The 17,401-nt window shown below is 43.4% G+C and overlaps 2 protein-coding genes across 17 annotated transcripts in view; one reads left to right on the plus strand and one right to left on the minus strand.

The window, feature by feature from the left end:
• ACACB (acetyl-CoA carboxylase beta) overlaps window positions 1-17,401 on the minus strand; it is an 81,529-nt gene that overhangs the window by 31,091 nt on the left and 33,037 nt on the right. For all 16 annotated transcript variants that reach the window (XR_014541260.1, XR_014541261.1, XR_014541262.1 and 13 more), the window contains 11 exons: window positions 16,238-16,408; window positions 9,680-9,841; window positions 8,678-8,841; window positions 7,225-7,375; window positions 6,953-7,056; window positions 6,559-6,640; window positions 5,042-5,187; window positions 2,405-2,555; window positions 1,987-2,121; window positions 1,689-1,835; window positions 599-787 (listed from right to left, as the gene is read on the minus strand). Coding sequence is in view for 8 of the 16 variants with exons in the window: in XM_083583759.1 (XP_083439885.1) it covers window positions 599-787; window positions 1,689-1,835; window positions 1,987-2,121; window positions 2,405-2,555; window positions 5,042-5,187; window positions 6,559-6,640; window positions 6,953-7,056; window positions 7,225-7,375; window positions 8,678-8,841; window positions 9,680-9,841; window positions 16,238-16,408 (1,602 nt within the window). In the remaining 8 variants the exon portion in view is untranslated. The remainder of the gene's footprint in view (window positions 1-598; window positions 788-1,688; window positions 1,836-1,986; window positions 2,122-2,404; window positions 2,556-5,041; window positions 5,188-6,558; window positions 6,641-6,952; window positions 7,057-7,224; window positions 7,376-8,677; window positions 8,842-9,679; window positions 9,842-16,237; window positions 16,409-17,401) is intronic.
• Window positions 1-17,401, plus strand: part of TCHP (trichoplein keratin filament binding) — an 82,065-nt gene that overhangs the window by 19,869 nt on the left and 44,795 nt on the right. The window lies entirely within an intron of this gene.

Here is a 17,401-nt window from a genome sequence, read left to right on the forward strand (position 1 = left end):
TCCATTGGTTCATGTCCTACCCTCTAGAGCAGCAGAAATCAAGCTCACTCTATCCTCTGTATGAGCGCCCTCATATACTGAAAGTAAGGCCAAGTCCCCTCTCAGTCTCCTCTTTGCCAGGCTAAACATCCCCAGCTCCTTCAACCTGTTCCTCATCAGGCCGGGTTTCCAGACCCTTGTTCATCTTGGTCGCCCTCCTCTGCACACCTTCCAGGTTGTCCATATCCATCTTAAATTGTGGCACCCAGAACTGGACAAAGATTCCAGGTGGGGCCTGACAAAGTCAGAATAGAGCTGTACAATGACTTGAGCTAGACACTAGACTTCTGTGGATGCAGCCCAGGATTGCATTGGACCCCTTTGCTGTCGCATATTAACACATCACAATCTGGAGGACCCCTGCATGCCAACTGCAGAAGAGCAGTAACTTCAGTTACACAGACTTAGGGAGGGGTAGGGGAGGGGAAACTCTGCACAAAGCTCAAGAACACCCCCAGTTCTCTCAGGATCCCCCCTGGGCCTCCCCAGCATTTCTTTGAAGGCAGCCCACCCCCAGTCCTCCTGGCATCACCTGCCCTCCCCCCACTGCAGGCCTTACTTGCTGGCTGGGGAACTGGCACAGCACTGAGGTGATGTTGCTGGCATACTGGGCCATCACTTTCCGAATTGACTTCTCCACAGATGGCGGGATGCGGCCCGAAATGCTTGTCATGATCTCCTGCAGCTCCAGGAGAGGAAGAGAGGGGTCCCGGAGGGTCTTCATCAGCTTGAAGACCCATTCTTTGAGCTGAACAACAACATCAAAAAGGAGTAAATTATCAGGGACACAAGGACCTCCCAAATAAGACACAGATTCACAGTTTGGGAAAAGGCAAGTTCAGGGGCATCGGCAGTTTGTGCTGAGGGGCTCTACTGGTATAGGGACTGCCAAGGAACCCAAGGGAAGTACAATGGTACCTCGGTATGCGAACGGGATCCGTTCCAGAGCCCCATTCGCGTCCTGAACAGAACGTAAGACGCGACAGTGCGTCTGTGCGTGCACGGGTCGCGTTTCGCCGCTTCCGCGCATGCGCACGATGTCATTTTGACTATCTGCGCATGTGTGAGCAATGAAACTCGGAAGTAACGCACTCCATTACTTCCGGGTCGCCACGGAGCGCAACCCAAAAGTGCTCAACCTGAAGCGTATTTATCCCAAGGTGTGACTGTATTAAGAGAAGTTCTGCACATCTGAGAAAACTGTCTGGTGCAACGAAAGCCAGCTTTGGCCAGGACTGCCTGGGAGCCTCCCAAGCACAAGGAAGAGGCCCCACTTGCTTTGCTTGTGGAAGATCCCTGGCTTGTTCCTGCCAGGAACTGCTGAGCCCTATTCCTCATTACCACCACAGCCTCTGACGTGGCTCAGTCCTGCCACCCCCTGGCTCCCCCCAGCAGGAAGGAGATTAGAAGAAGGCTTCCTGTCCCTGTGGGACTTTGTTGGCCTCCAGGGCAGCCCACAACCTCCTTGCTTTCTGTGCAGGACAAGTGAAGCATCTGACATGAGAGGGTGTGGGACTTGGCTTTGACTGATAGATCTGTTGTTTGTATTGTTTTAGATTAATCTTAATAAAAATCATATTACAAAAGCTCACACATGCAAAACCAGCCAGGGGTCTTTGCACTCAAGGAGACCACCCCCCCCCCCTTACTTTGGTGCTGAAATACGGCTCTGGCAAACAATATCCATTCATGACGTTCATCAGGCTCTCCAGCACGTTGTGGAAGACCTGGTGCAATTTCTCACCGAGGATGGGCAGGGGCTGTTGAGTGGGCAGCCCACCGGTGTACAACTGGGCCTGGAGGTGGGGATGGGGAGACATTGGGGAGGGCAGCACAAGAAGGAAGAAAGCAGAGAAAATCCTTTTAGAATCCAGAAGGCCGGAGCAGAGGCGGAGGAGAGCCCAGCCAGACACACCTTCCTTTCCCAATCAGCCTCGGCTCACTTACCAGGTGGACTTTGGTGGGGTTGTCCAGCTCAAGCCTCGCCACAACGCAGCCCGTCTCCAGCAATGTACCTGGCCGCTTCACGTAATGGATGAGGCCCGATTCCTCCACTGCCAAGGTCACCACCATCTTCATCACCTGTTTGGAGAGTGACAGGAGGCTTCCTCACCCTTGCTGACAGGCCTCGGATGAAAGCTGGATTCACGCAGGGCTGGATTAGCCCTTAAGCAAAATAAGTGTGCGCTTGGGGCATCCAGGGAAAGGGGGCACCCCAGAAATGATCCACTCATCCCCACCCACTCTGCAGCTGAAAGTTCATTGCGCCCAATACGCTCCCGTTTGCCCCTGCCATGCGGTGGCTGGGAAGGCAGCTCCAGAGCATCTTCAGAAATGCTTCCCAGCCGGCCAAGGCCAGGGCTACCTCGATTTCCGCATAGCTGTGGCCCACACAGACGTGTCCCCCGTCATCCACCGTGTACTGCAGGAGCTTCCCAGCAGAGGGAGAACGGAGCAAGGTTGGGTCGTTCTCCTTTTCAAAGTCACAGGTTTTATTGCCAATGGTGATGCGGTATCTGGAGCCGAAAAGAGACGGGGGGGGTTAGCTTTTAGGGTGTTAACTGCTACCCACTGCAGAGAGAAGGGTGTCCCTTTACCGTTGCGTCTTTCTTTTATATATATATATATATATAAATTTTTATTAATTTTCCAACATATATTAAAACACAATACAACTGACAATACATAAACAAACAAACATATAAACACGTATAATTTCATAACCTCTTTTCTTAAACCTTATTTCAACGACTTCCCCATACCTCCCTTTTCTGTATCCCTGTTTTAAACTTTTCCAGCAACCCCTAATTTCAATTACTTATAATTCACTTTCTTTAATCCTTTTTCTCTTACCCAATTATTTGTCACTGCAATTCTGTTTTACATTACCCATGACATTTTAGCACTCATTAATTTTACAACAGTTCTTAAGATAAACTTTAAATTTCTTCCAATCTTCTTCCACCGTCTCTTTTCCTTGGTCGCGGATTCTGCCAGTCATCTCGGCCAGTCCCATATAGTCTATCACCTTCGTCTGCCACTCTTCCAGCGTGGGTAGTTCTTGTGTCTTCCAATACTTTGCTAAAAGAACTCTTGCTGCTGTTGTAGCGTACATAAAGAACGTCCTATCTTTCCTTGACACCAATTGGCCTACCATGCCCAGGAGAAAGGCCTCTGGTTTCTTATGAAAGGTACACTTAAGTACATTCTTAATTTCATTATAGATCATTTCCCAGAAGACCTTGATCCTTGGGCACGTCCACCAAAGGTGGTAGAAAGTACCTTCAGTTTCATTACATTTCCAGCATTTATTATTGGGCAAATGATAGATTTTTGCAAGCTTGACTGGGGTCATGTACCACCTATAAATCATTTTCATAATATTCTCTCTTAAGGCATTACATGCCGTAAACTTTATACCGGTGGTCCATAACTGTTCCCAGTCAGCAAACATGATGTCATGACCAATGTCTTGTGCCCATTTAATCATAGCTGATTTAACCATCTCATCCTGTGTATTCCATTTCAACAGCAAGTTGTACATTCTTGACAAATTCTTAGTATTGGGTTCCAACAATTCTGTTTCTAATTTTGATCTCTCCACCTGAAAGCCAATTTTCCTGTCCTGTTTGAATACTTCATTTATCTGGTAATAATGAAGCCAGTCTCTTACTTTAGACTTCAATTTCTCATAACTCTGTAGTTTCACTTTTCCCTCCTCTTGTTCTATAATTTCCCAATATTTTGGCCATTTAGATTCCATATTAAGTTTTTTCACTTCCTTAGCTTCCATTGGTGACAGCCACCTAGGGGTTTTGTTTTCCAACAAGTCTTTATACCGAATCCAAACATTATATAGTGCTTTCCTGACAATATGGTTTTTGAAACCTTTGTGAATTTTTACCTTGTCATACCATATATATGCATGCCAACCAAACCTATTATTAAACCCTTCCAAATCCAAAATGTCTGTGTTCTCAAGAAGTAGCCAGTTTTTCAGCCAGCAAAAAGCTGCTGATTCATAATACAGTTTTAAGTCTGGCAGGGCAAACCCCCCTCTTTCTTTTGCATCAGTTAATATCTTAAATTTTATTCTGGGCTTTTTGCCCTGCCAGACAAATCTAGATATGTCTTTCTGCCACCTCTTGATACCGTTGCGTCTTTCAATCAGTTGCTGTGACCAAGAAATCTTAAGTTAAATATTCATTTTAAATATTTAAACTAATTTAATGGGGGGGGATTAATTTACCAATGAATGTACAGAATAGTTCTCAAGCACAGGATGTGGAACGCCCAACCTCAGAAGGTGGAGGATTCTCCCTTCCTTGGAGGTTTTGAAACAGAGGTTGGATGGCCACCTGTGAGTGATTCTTTAGGTGTGATTCCTGCATTGTGGGGGTTGGGCTAGATGACCCTTGGGGGCCCCTTCCAACTCTCATGTTTTTTTTGCTTCAGATTTATGCTATGACAAAAACACCAGATTAAAACAGATCACTGCCACCTGCCAACCATATAAGCAGTTTTAATAAATAGTTGTATTAAAAATAGTATTTGCACATGTAAAAAAAATTAAAATCTGCTGCCCAATTAATTGAGGCACCATTTAGTTGATTAATCTAGCTACTTATAACTTTTACACTGCAGCTCTAGTTGTTATGCTTTTCTTTAGAGTTCCCCCCTTTTTCTACGTGAGCTGTTATTGCTTTTATGCTAATCTTTCCTCCCTCTTCTAAAGGATTGTCTTATCTGGTCTGGGAATTGAATGCAGGACCTGACAGCCAAAGTGAAATGCACAGCCCTGGCCTACAGCTCCCAGCCTAAGCTGCTAGCCATTCCATCACAGGCAACTGCGACTTAATTGTGAGCAAATGGCTGCTGCACATGTGCCCAGACAAGGCCGCTCTCTTCCCTTGTAGGTGGCCTGGAAAAGCTTCTCTCCCTTGCTAAGCCTTGAACTGGATTCCACAAAGAGCAAGAAGCAGCAACTCAGAAATCCACTTACCGGTCCGTTTCTTCCTTCATGTACGTGGTATAACTGTTGCCATCGTAGGAGAGCAGGAGCCCCCCGTCATTCAACCTGTGGACGTCGATCTCTATGTGGGTGTTGTTCATTATGATCACGTAGGTAGACAGAGACTGGCGAGCAACCTGCCCAAGCGCCAGAAAAAGAAAACGGGAGCCTTTTTACCCATCTTCCCCTCAGAGTGGGAAGGAAACCCCCAAGTTACCCCATCTATCACCCTGCCCACTTCCAACCTCGCAATACACACTGCAGAGTCAGATATCCAAACAGCCAGACCTGCGTGTGGATAAGCTGCCTCAAGGAAGCCTTGTTTTCATGTTTGGCTGGCCTGCAGCAGCTGTTCTGCTGAAACCATGGTGGGGGTGAAGGGGGAGAGATGGGGCAAATAAGAGCATTTTTCCCTTCCTTGTTTGCTTTTTGCAAGCTTTCAGAGGGGTTTCCTGGGTCTTTTCGTCATTTGGGGGACAAAATTGCGTGGTCAGAAAAGCATTATACATTTTCTCATAGGAATCAAAAGAAAATGTTGACTTGTTACACAAACACTCTCATGACAAACCATTTCCTGAGGACTGATTATGTTCAGGTAGTGGCACCTGTATTTACCGTATTTTTCACCCTATAGGACGCACTTTTTCCCCTCCAAAAATGAAGGGGAAATCTGTGTGCGTCCTATGGGGCAAATACAGGCCTTCACTGAAGCTTGGAGAGCGAGAGGGGTCGGTGCGCACCGACCCCTCTCGCTCTCCAGGCTTCGGGAAGCTATCTGCAAGCCTGGGGAGCCCGCGGGAGTTCCCGCAGGGCTCCCTAGGCTGCGGATAGCAGCCTGCCGCCCGGCGCGCAGGGCGCCCTGAAGCAGAGCGCCCCGCGCGCCGGGCAGACATCCACAGCCTGTGGAGCCCTGCGGGAATTCCCGCAGGGCTCCCTAGTCTGCGGATAGCAGCCTGCTGTTCGGCGCGCGGGGCGCCCTGAAGCAGAGCGCCCTGCGCTTCGGGCAGACATCGGCTAGCCCCACAAGCTCGGGGGACAGCAGGGAGGCGGAGCGCCGCCATACCGCTGTTCCCCGACCTGGTTTGGTTTCCCCGACCTGGTTTTGGGGGGGAAATAAAGGGAAAAAATTTTTCCTTTATTTCCCCCCAAAAAAACTAGGTGCGTCCTATGGGACGGAGCATCCTATGGAACAAAAAATACGGTATGTCCCATGATGAACAACTTCATTATCTTCTTACTCCCTAAGCAACAGGTACAGCCTGCTCTCCAATCAAGTTCCCAAGCCGCACCCTGCATACCAAGACTCCCAGTGGGAAGCCGCCTTGTGTCAAGTCCATGTAGCCCAGTGTTGCCTGCACTGGCTGGCAGGGGCTCTCCAGGGCTTCAGACAGGAGTCTTTCCCCAGCCTAACTGGAGTAGTCTTTGCGGACTGAGCCTGGGACATTTGGCACACAAATCAACTGGCTCTCTGAGCCTTCCCCTTTGGATCAACCTTTCGCAAGCATTACCTTGAGTGAGTATTTCATGCCTTCGTAAATAAGCTCAACGTCAACAATGTTCAAAAGTGAGGCTGCTGGTAGGACTTGGCCCCTGGAAGACAATCCCATCTTAGCACAAAAATTGCCCTACAATCCTCTTCCTCCCCTCTCCACCGCCCTTCAGTTACTCTTCAGAACAATCTTTTGAAGACAGATCTGCAGAGCACCTTTAGAATACTCTAAGCATTCCACACACACACACTTTGCTGCTATGCTCGGACAGCTGCTCTTTAGCTATGCTGCCACTCCCTGCAACATAATTTGCGACTGCAAGTCAGCACCAAAGCCCAGGTGAGTAGGAAGAGTTTCTCAAATGCGGCTGAGTGGTGTAACACCCCCAACACTCCTTTAGGTGGCGCTTTACCTTTCAAGCGAATGCAGGAAATCATCCATAGACGTCCTGAACAGAGCATCCGCCACGTTGAGAGCGCCACAGACCACGCCCAGAATAGTGTCTGGCTTCTCTGCCTGAAGGGAAAATAATGTAGGCAGACCGATAGACAGACAACTTCTTCATAAGAAGAAAGAATTCAGACCAAGGTGCTCACATCTTTTAATCCCAAAAGGTTAATAAAAAATATGCAGTATATATTCAGAAGCATGGCATAAATGACTGGCACCCGGAGCTCGGCTCACCTGCACTTTCTCTGCAATCAGGTGATCTAGCCAGCTGGTGTCAGTCTCGTTGGCCTGGAAACTCTCTGTTTCCAGCAGCTTGACCAGGTACTCGACTGTTGTCCTGAAGTCCCCACGGATGGACAGCTCCTTCAGAGCTACTACTAAGTTTCTGAGAAGATAACCCTTCTTATTAAGGTACAGATCTGCCTCAGGAGATTTTATTTTTATTTTTTATCTAGACTCTGCATACAACAATAAATTTGCTTTTCTCAAAAAGATAGCTGGAAATTTGATTTATCAGGGGGTGAAGCAAGGCCCTTTCTGAAGTATCATCCAATCACAGCCTGGTAGATGTTACTGGAAATGCTGGTATGAAAAGAGGCAGTCTTGCATCTCCTTCTCTCCTCTCCCTAATAACATCTGCAGGGCAACCCTTTGCATTCACTCAGTTGGGATTACTCCCAAACAGATGTGGATAGGATTGCAGTCTGATCATCTAAAAAGTTTACCATCACATCATGAAGCCGCACATTTCCTTATCCTCAAGCTAGACTTTGATGACTGCCATTTGAGGGGGAAAGCTCACAGCCTAACATCATGGCTCTTGTTTTAACTTACTGCAGGGGTGGGGTAGCTTTGGCCCTCCAGATGTTGCTGAACTACAACTCCCATCAGCCCAAGCAAGCATGGCCAAAGGCCAGGGGTGATGGGAGTTGTAGTTCAGTGTCAGGGAGAGGCAAACGGGAAAAGATGAAAGGACAGAAACCAGCAGTTATAGGGAGCCTAGAGAGATTATCAGCAGCGTGTCGTCAGACAGTCAGTCTGACGAAGAGGGGGAGGAGGAGTGTGAGCCTGGGACAAGTCATGCTGTACACAGAGGAAATAAGGGGAGGAGTTTTCGCAGATTTGCATGCTGGGTAAAGAAAAGAAGGAAGTAACGTTAGTGGGAGCAACTGCGCACAAGGGGAAGGAGGTTAATGGAAACGCTGGAGATGTATGTTTGAACTTTGTCAAATAAATCAATTGTTTGGAACTGGCTGGGAGCCCGGAGTCTTATCTATGGCCAGCTGGACAGCACTAAGCCTCTGACATTCAGCAACAGTTAAAAGCAGCTATTTAAAACATTCAAATAATAATTAACCTCAGTGATAAGCTAAAATCAGATTAAAACAACATGCCAACATTCAATGTATCTGGGCAGGCTTGCCTAAACAAAAGTGGTTCTCACAGGTGTGAAAAAGAATACAGTGAATATCTATTCACTGTATAGATTCACAGTGGTATCTATAGGCAGGGAGTTCCAAAGTGTGGTGCGGCCACAATGTGGAACAAATGTTATATGGCACCTCCAAGGGTGCCCATTCTGAAGCTCAAAGCAGTCAAGTGAGCATATGCAGGGCAAGGTGATCTCACAGGTAACCTGCTCCCAACTCCTTAAGGCCACTAAGGTTGATGACAGTGAAATACTCACGAGATGGCTTCCTCTCGGTTCTCTCCCCAGGAGAAACAGTGTCCAAACTGAGAGTCAGCAAATTCATGCAAGCCGCCAGTGGCTGCCACACTGAAGTACCCCCAGACGTTCTTGTTGCTGCGGAAATTCAGCTCCTGCACGGTGCCAGAGCTTGGCTTGAAGCCCTGCAAGGTGCAAAAGAGAGACATGGGGAGCAGGAAAGTGGGGGGGGGGGGGAGAACATGCATTTACACTTTTGCCTTATTTTCCCGCCGACTTTTAAGTGAGGTCTCAAAAGGCAGCTTGCCACAAAAATGGTAAACATGAGACAGCAGAGTCACTGAAAAGCATAGATGGTGTTACCTGACCGGTGCTAAGAAAAACCGGATGTGGGCTTTAATGTCCCCAGGTCTTTACTACAGTGTGATCGTATCATAGGCACTCACTCTTAACTTGAATTATTTCAACCATACGTGGTAGAACATGATTGAAATTCCACAAGTTAAATCCAAGCAAGGCAGAAAGCTTAAAAGCTCTTTTTGTGTCCACTTTGACACTCCCCATCTTGCTTGAAGGGGCAAGGCCCAGGCAGTGCCCTCATTAAGGGGGGGGGGCTCTTGCAGATCTTGCAGGGTCATCTGAGTTCCTGCAAGATCTTCTCCAAGCAATCCTGGACTTAATTGTGTTTTATTGCGGCTGCTAGTCCTTGCTGCTTCATCTTGAATAATAATATTTAATAATAAACTTCACTGTTATATGTTCATATTTAATGGTTGCTGGATTGTGCTTTTATTTCATTTTTAGATTGTAAGCAGCATAACAGAACCTTAGGTGGAAAGCTGGGGTCCAAAAAAATTAAATAAATAAACAATAGGCAATTTGTGAACTCCTGTTGCACAGAAGTTTGACACTGCTTGATAAAAGGATTCACATCCCACACGCTTGCAATGTGGACCCAAGCTCTCTCAGCATCCCCTCTCCATCTCCTTACAGGTAAGGACAGTTTGAGTCTCCATGACTGACCTCATCAGGATTTTCACTGGTGATCCGTGCTGCAATCACGTGGCCCCTGGGGACGGGCACATTGCTGAGGCTCTCGAAGGCAATGGGAGAATCCCCCCAGGGGGGTTCTCCATAGAGGGCTCGGATGTCCTTCAGTCTGTGCAAAGGCACACCCATCGCAATCTGAGAGGAGGAAGAGAAAAGAAGGGGCAAAAGGAAACAGAATTCCTTGGACCTTTCAGGGTCCTTTACAAACATTTTATTTCATGGGATGCAGTTATCTTCTTTGCATCAGAACACATGGAAAGATATTGGCTGCATTCCATGGCAGTTTATTCTGTTTTCTTGACATTTCCTCACTGTTAATTTCTGCATTCTATTTGAGTTTTCAGATAACATAAAAACTACTTCTGGTAATATGGTGTACATTTAGCACTCATTTCCATGATATTTGCTTCCAGAAAATAAATCTATTTGCAAATAACATGGAAACAAGTGCTAAACTTGTGCTATATTCCACTATATTTCAGGAAGTGTCTTTTATTTTTTTTTATAAAATATGTATTGAGATTTTACAAAAACATAGGTTTAGAAAATACAAAGAGAAACATAGTAAAAGAAAAAGATAAAAAAACAAAAACATACAAAAATTCTTAAAAAATAAAAAATAAAAATAAAAATACAAGATACAAAAAAACCCAGATAGATAAAAAAGAATTAAAAACAAATCCATTTTTTATAACTTTAAATTCGTTAGCTTGTTTCCTTGACCTCCTCACACCTTCCCTTTTTGTATTCCCATTTAAGTAATCAAGTCAGCAAATCCTTACCCTCTTTCGTTTATCTTAACTCTATAACTTAACATATTGTACCTCTATATTTTCATCCTTTATCAATTCATTTTTGCATATTCTCATAACTTTGTTGCTAATGCCACTTATTTTCAATCCAACATCATTTTTAACATTCATTAATTTTACAGTGTTTCTGAAGATAGTCTTTAAATTTCTTCCAGTCTTCTTCCACCAACTCTTCTCCCTGGTCTCGGATTCTGCCAGTCATTTCCGCTAATTCCATATAGTCCATCACCTTCATCTGCCACTCTTCCAGGGTGGGTAAATCTTGTGTCTTCCAATACTTTGCAATCAGTATTCTTGCTGCTGTTGTTGCATACATAAAGAAATTTCTATCCTTCTTTGGCACCAATTGGCCGACTATGCCCAGGAGAAAGGCCTCTGGTTTCTTCAGGAAGGTATATTTAAATACCTTTTTCATTTCATTATAGATCATCTCCCAGAAAGCCTTAATCTTTGGGCACGTCCACCAAAGGTGAAAGAATGTACCTTCATTTTCTTTACATTTCCAGCATTTATTATCGGGCAAATGATATATTTTTGCAAGCTTGACTGGTGTCATGTACCACCTGTATATCATTTTCACAATATTCTCTCTTAAGGCATTATATGCCGTGAATTTCATACCGGTGGTCCACAACTGTTCCCAGTCCGCAAACATAATGTTATGACCAATATCTTGTGCCCATTTAATCATAGCAGATTTAACCGTTTCATCCTGCGTATTCCATTTCAACAGCAAGTTATACATTCTTGAAAGTATCTTAGTTTTGGGATCTAACAATTCTGTTTCCAATTTTGATTTTTCCACCTGGAAGCCAATTTTTTTGTCCAAATTATAGGCCTCTCTTATTTGATAATAATGAAGCCAGTCTCGCACTTTATCTTTTAATTTCTCAAAACTCTGCAATTTCAGTTTATCTCCTTCTTGTTCCAAAATTTCCCAATATTTCGGCCATTTGGCCTCCATATTGAGCTTTTTCTGAGCCTTCGCTTCCATTGGTGACAACCACCTTGGGGTTTTATTTTCCAATTAAGTCTTTGTATCTTATGCAGACATTGAACAATGCTTTCCTGACAATATGGTTTTTAAATGCTTTATGTGCTTTAACCTTGTCGTACCACAAATATGCATGCCATCCAAAAACGTTGTTAAAACCTTCTAAGTCCAAAATGTCTGTGTTCTCAAGAAGCAGCCAGTCTTTCAACCAGCAGAATGCTGCTGATTCATAGTAAAGTTTAAGGTCTGGCAGGGGAAATCCGCCTCTTTCCTTTGCATCAGTTAGTATTTTAAATTTTATTCTGGGCTTCTTGCCCTGCCAGACAAATCTAGAAATATCTCTCTGCCACTTCTTGAAACAGTCCATCCTGTCCAAAATTTGCAATGATTGAAATAAAAATAACATTTTTGGCAATACATTCATCTTTATAGCTGCAATTCGACCCAACAAGGAAAGCTTCAAATTTGACCATATTTCTAAGTCTTTTTTCACTTCTGTCCAACATTTCTCATAGTTATCTTTAAATAAGTTTAAGTTCTTAGAAGTCATATTAACCCCCAAATATTTTACTTTCTTAGCTAATGTTAAACCAGTCTCCTTCTGAAACCTCTCTTTCTCAATCGGTGTTAAATTTTTCTCAAGTACTTTAGTTTTTGACTTATTCAATTTAAATCCTGCCACATGACCAAATTCTTGAATCAGTTCTAATACTCTTTTCGTACTAGATTCTGGCTCCTGTAACGTCAAAACTAGGTCATCTGCAAAAGCTTTCAATTTGTATTGTTTGGCTCCGACCTGAATACCCCGAATCAGTCGGTCCCTTCTAATCATATTTAACAGAACCTCCAGGACTGAAATAAAGAGCAATGGGGAAATTGGGCAGCCTTGTCGTGTCCCTTTCTCTATCTTAAATTCCTCTGTCATCACGTTATTAACTATTAGCTTAGCCTTTTGTTCTGAATAAATTGCACTTATACCATTTTCAAACCCTTGACCCACCCCCATCCCCCGAAGATTTTTCTTCATGAAATTCCAAGAAATATTGTCAAAGGCTTTCTCCGCATCTATAAAAATTAAAACTGCTTTAGTATTAATGTTCACTTGCAACTTCTCCAATATGTTAATTATGTTCCTCGTATTGTCAGACAAGTGTCTACCTGGAAGAAAGCCAGCTTGGTCCTTATGTATCTCTTCCACTAATACTTTTTTTAATCTATTAGCCAAAATATCAGCAAAATTTTTATAGTCCACATTAAGCAGGGATATGGGGCGGTAGTTCTTAAGTTGTGTCTTCTCAGACTCCGTTTTCGGTATAAGTGTAATGTAGGCTTCCTTCCACGACTCTGGCGCTTTTTTCCCCTCCAAAATTTCATTACAGACCTCCTTCAGTGGCTGAATTAACCAATCTTTCAAAGATCTATAATATTTTGAGGTTAAGCCATCCGGCCCTGGAGATTTACCCAACTGCATATTCTGAATGGCACCTTCTATCTCCTGTTCTGTGATTTTGTAATTCAGCATTATCTTATTTTCTTGAGAGATTTTTTGTAATCCATTTGTTTTTAAAAATTGGTCTATATCAAACTCTTTCTGTGGCCCTTGTGTATATAGTTCTTTAAAATACCTCTGGAAGCATTTTCTAATTTCCACTGGATTCTGAATGTTCTTTCCTTCCACTTCCAAATTAGTGATAGTATTGAGCTTTTGTCTTTTTTTCATTTGCCAAGCTAGCAATTTTCCACATTTATTGGCCGATTCAAATGTCTTTTGTCTCATTTGTTTGATTTTCCATTCAATTTCCTGGTTCATCATCTTCATATATTGCACTTGGTATAACTTTATATCTCTCAGAATCTCTTGTGACTTTGGTTTCGCTCTTAGTTTCTTCTCACCCTCCTTTATTTTTTCCAGAATTTTATCTTTTTTTCCGTTTTGGGCTCTCTTCTTTATTGTATTCTGTTGAATCAGAAACCCCCTCATAACTGCTTTACTTGCGTCCCAGATTATTCTTTTTTCAGTAGTAGTGTTCAAATTTATCTCAAAATAGTCTCTCAAGGTTTTTTGGGCCTTCTTGATAACCTCTTGATCTCTAAATAAGGTGTCATTCATCCTCCATCTGAAGGAACCGCTTGGTGTTAGCTTCATCTCCATTTTCACAGCATTATGGTCGGAGCAAGTTTTTGGGCAAATTTCCACTTTTCGAGTCTTAGGTGCCAGTCCTCTAGTTATCCATATTTGGTCAATTCTTGTCCATGTCATTTTGGCTTCAGAGAAGAATGTTCCCTCTCTTCCTAGGGGGTTCTTAATTCTCCAAATGTCAATCAAGTCCATATTGTCAGTCAGTTCAAAAAAGGTTTTTGGTAGTCTGCTATCTTTAGTTACAATCTGTCTCTGCGACTTGTCCATATTTGTAGATACCACTCCATTCATATCTCCCATCATAATGATGTTGTAATCCATGTAATCTAGCAATGTCTCGTGCAATTTCTTAAAAAATTCAGATTTCCCCTCATTTGGTGCATAAACTCCTATTATTAAAAATTTTTCTCCTTGTGATTGAATTTCGATTGCCACAAATCTTCCTTGATCATCTTTAAAAACAAATTTCGGTGACAGGCTCTCTTTGGCGTAAATTACAACTCCTCTCTTTTTAACCTTATCCGATGAAATAAACTCTTGTCCCAATCTTTTATTAATCAATACTTTCCTGTGTAGCCTTATCACATGTGTTTCCTGTAAACAAATTAAGTCCAATTGTTCCTTTTTCAATAAATGAAAAACCTTCCTCCTCTTCTCCGGGGAGTTAAGTCCATGAATGTTCCAACTTAGTAATTGCAGAGACATGGTGTATTTATTCTACTTTCCTCCAACTGCTCCCAGTAATTCCTCTTGTTCCGACGGTGGTATCACTTTTTCTAATTTGTCCAGTCCCAAAGGTGGTGGTACCATGTCTAGTACTCCTGGTTTTAAAGCTCTTAGCCCTTCTAGAGCTTCTTTTTACAGGTCTTCTTCGTAATCTCTCAGGAATTTTTCCTTATCTTCCACTGATCTTATTTTAAACTTTTTCCCTTTAAAGGTAAAGGATAGGCCTTGAGGGAATTCCCACCTGAAAGCAATTCTGTTACTTCTCAGCAAGGCCACCAAATCTCCGTAGTTAGTTCTAAGATCCAATAAGTATTTCGGAATATCCTTGAATATCTCCACTCTTGAATCGTTTATTTCCAAGGTCTTCTGGAAGTGCAGGCTTAATATTTTATCTCTCTCTTCTTTCGTTCGGAGGGAAACCAAACAGTCTCTCGCTCTGTTCTTTCTCCCTCCTCTTCCAAGTCTAAAAGCACTTACTATCTTGAAGTCTTGCTTAGCATCCAAATTCCAAAATTCTGCAAATTCCTTCGTAAGAAAGTCACTCAAACTGTCTTTTTCCAATTCAGGGACCGCCCTGATTCTCAGATTAATCTGTTTTTCCTTAAGTTCAATCATAGACAGAAGCGACCGGTGGTCCTTAAGCTCTTTGCATATAGGTGGAATCTTTTCCTCTACCGCCAGCATTTTTTCCTTTGCTTCCTCAACTGCCTTTTGGTTCGAAGCAGATCAGGAAGTGTCTTTTACATCACGTGAAAGCTCAAATATAAACCAGAACTTAACAATTAGGGAAACAACAGGAAAATGAAATAAACTGCCAAGTGAATGCAGATAACCCTTAAAGGCTTATTCACATTTCCTCTTTTCCCTCTGCTTCCCCCCAGAGAAAACTGCTTTTTGGTGCTCAATCAGAGCAAAGTGCAATTTGGGTTTTCTCCAGATTGATGTTTGCTCTAATTTAGCACTAAAGAATGGGTTTTCCATGGGAAAGGAGCGGGGAAAGGGGGTAACTGCTCGGACCTGTGCCTAGAAAGCAAGTGGGAGTGTGGATGAACCCATAGTCTCAACCGCAGCTAAGAGATTAGGAGCGGCCTGTAAAAATCCCATACTCCTTTTTTCTCTCTCTTACAGGCTCCCATACGCTCATCCACAGTTGAAGAGTACATGTGCACCAAGTCTTAATCATGTTTAGCACTAATCAGGTTCCCCTCTTAACCAGGAACTGCAAGCTCACTTCAGACTCCGGTTATTTTCTCTGCTACATTCTTATGGAGAAGAGCTAAATGCAGACACATGGCCAGCCACTGTGGGAAGGAGGTTGCTGGATTAGATGGGCGCTTGGCCAGATCCAGCAGGGCTCTTCCTACATTCTTTACTGCAATGGAAGAGCCAGTGTGGCTGGCGTGCTGGACGAGGACCTGGGATATCAGGGTTCAAATCCCTCCTTGCCCATGAGGCTCACTGAGTGTGACCTTGTGCCAGTCACTGAATCACTGCCTCTCTGCCTCACCACTGGATAGGTAAAGGAGGGTTGTTTGGGGAATAAACGTGAAGAGGGAGAACATATGGCACCCTGGAGCACCATGGAGGAAAAGATGGGATAAAAATGCAATAAATAAATTACTACAATGAAAAAAACCTTAAAGAGACTGACTTTTGGTGGTATGAGAACAACACCAGGCTTAGAAATTTCTAGGTCCCTGCAAAGATCCTGCTTCCCACTAGTCCTAGAGAACAGGGATGGGTCCCCTGTGGTCCTCCAGATGTTGCTGGAACTACAACACCCATCATTCCTGACCACTGGCCATGCTGGCTGGGGAGGGCCACGGGACAAAAACCCCATTTAGTAGTATCTGAATTACCTGAAGCTGGGCAGCAGGCAAGTTAACATCAGCAATCATCTCGGTGCAAGGGTGTTCCACCTGCAGGCGCGGATTCAGCTCCAGGAAGTGGAAGCTGCCATCTTCACTGTAGAGGTATTCCACCGTTCCCGCGCTCACGTATCCCACTATTTTGGCAAGTCGTACAGCGCACTGTGGAGAAAAGCAGCCATGCAAAATAAGCCTCCATAAAACACGCAATGCCTTGGGAGAGTGACAGGAACAATTTATCCAGAGAAGTGCACGCTTCTACATTATCTGAAACTTTGACTTTAATTTTTCTTGCATTGTGATATATTGGCTGCTTTGGAGAACTGAATTTTGTTTTGTTTTTTTTTATAATATTTTTATTCAAGAATTTTTTCCATATAAACATAACATACATAAACATACAAAGACATAAACAAAACAAAAAACATGTACCATTTCATATCCTAATTTCTTATACCTTTCTTCCCCGACTTCCTCATGCCTCCCTTTTCTGTATTCCAAATTCTTATCAATTACTCAGCAAATCTTCCCTTATTTTAATTTAGATTTAAACTAATCTTCCTTATTCTCCTTGTCTTAACCATTGCTAATAGTAACCATTTACTTTCCAATCCAACATCATTCTAACTTTCGTTAACTTTGTGATATTTCTTTAAATAGTCCTTGAATTTTTTCCACTCTTCTTGCGCTGCTTCTCTTCCCTGGTTTCGGATTCTGCTCGTCATTTCTGCCAAGCCCATGTAGTCTATCACCTTCATCTGCCATTCTTCCAGTGTGGGTAGCTCTTGCGTCTTCCAGTACTTCGCAATGAGTATTCTAGCTGCTGTTGTAGCATACATAAAGAAAGTTATATCCGTCTTTAACACCCCTTGGCCGACTATACCCAAGAGAAAGGCCTCTGGTTTCTTGGGGAAAGTATATTTAAATACCTTTTTAAGTTCATTATAGATCATTTCCCAGAATGCCTTAATCTTCGGGCAAGTCCACCAAAGATGAAAAAATGTACCTTCAGTTTCTTTACATTTCCAACATTTATTATCAGGCAAATGGTAAATCTTTGCAAGCTTGTCTGGGGTTATGTACCACCTATATATCATTTTCATAATATTTTCTCTTAAGGCATTGCATGCCGTAAATTTCATCCCGGTGGTCCAC

This window comes from Podarcis filfolensis, assembly GCF_964270895.1.
Source record: "Podarcis filfolensis genome assembly, chromosome: 13".
In the NCBI taxonomy this organism is placed as follows: domain Eukaryota; kingdom Metazoa; phylum Chordata; class Lepidosauria; order Squamata; family Lacertidae; genus Podarcis; species Podarcis filfolensis.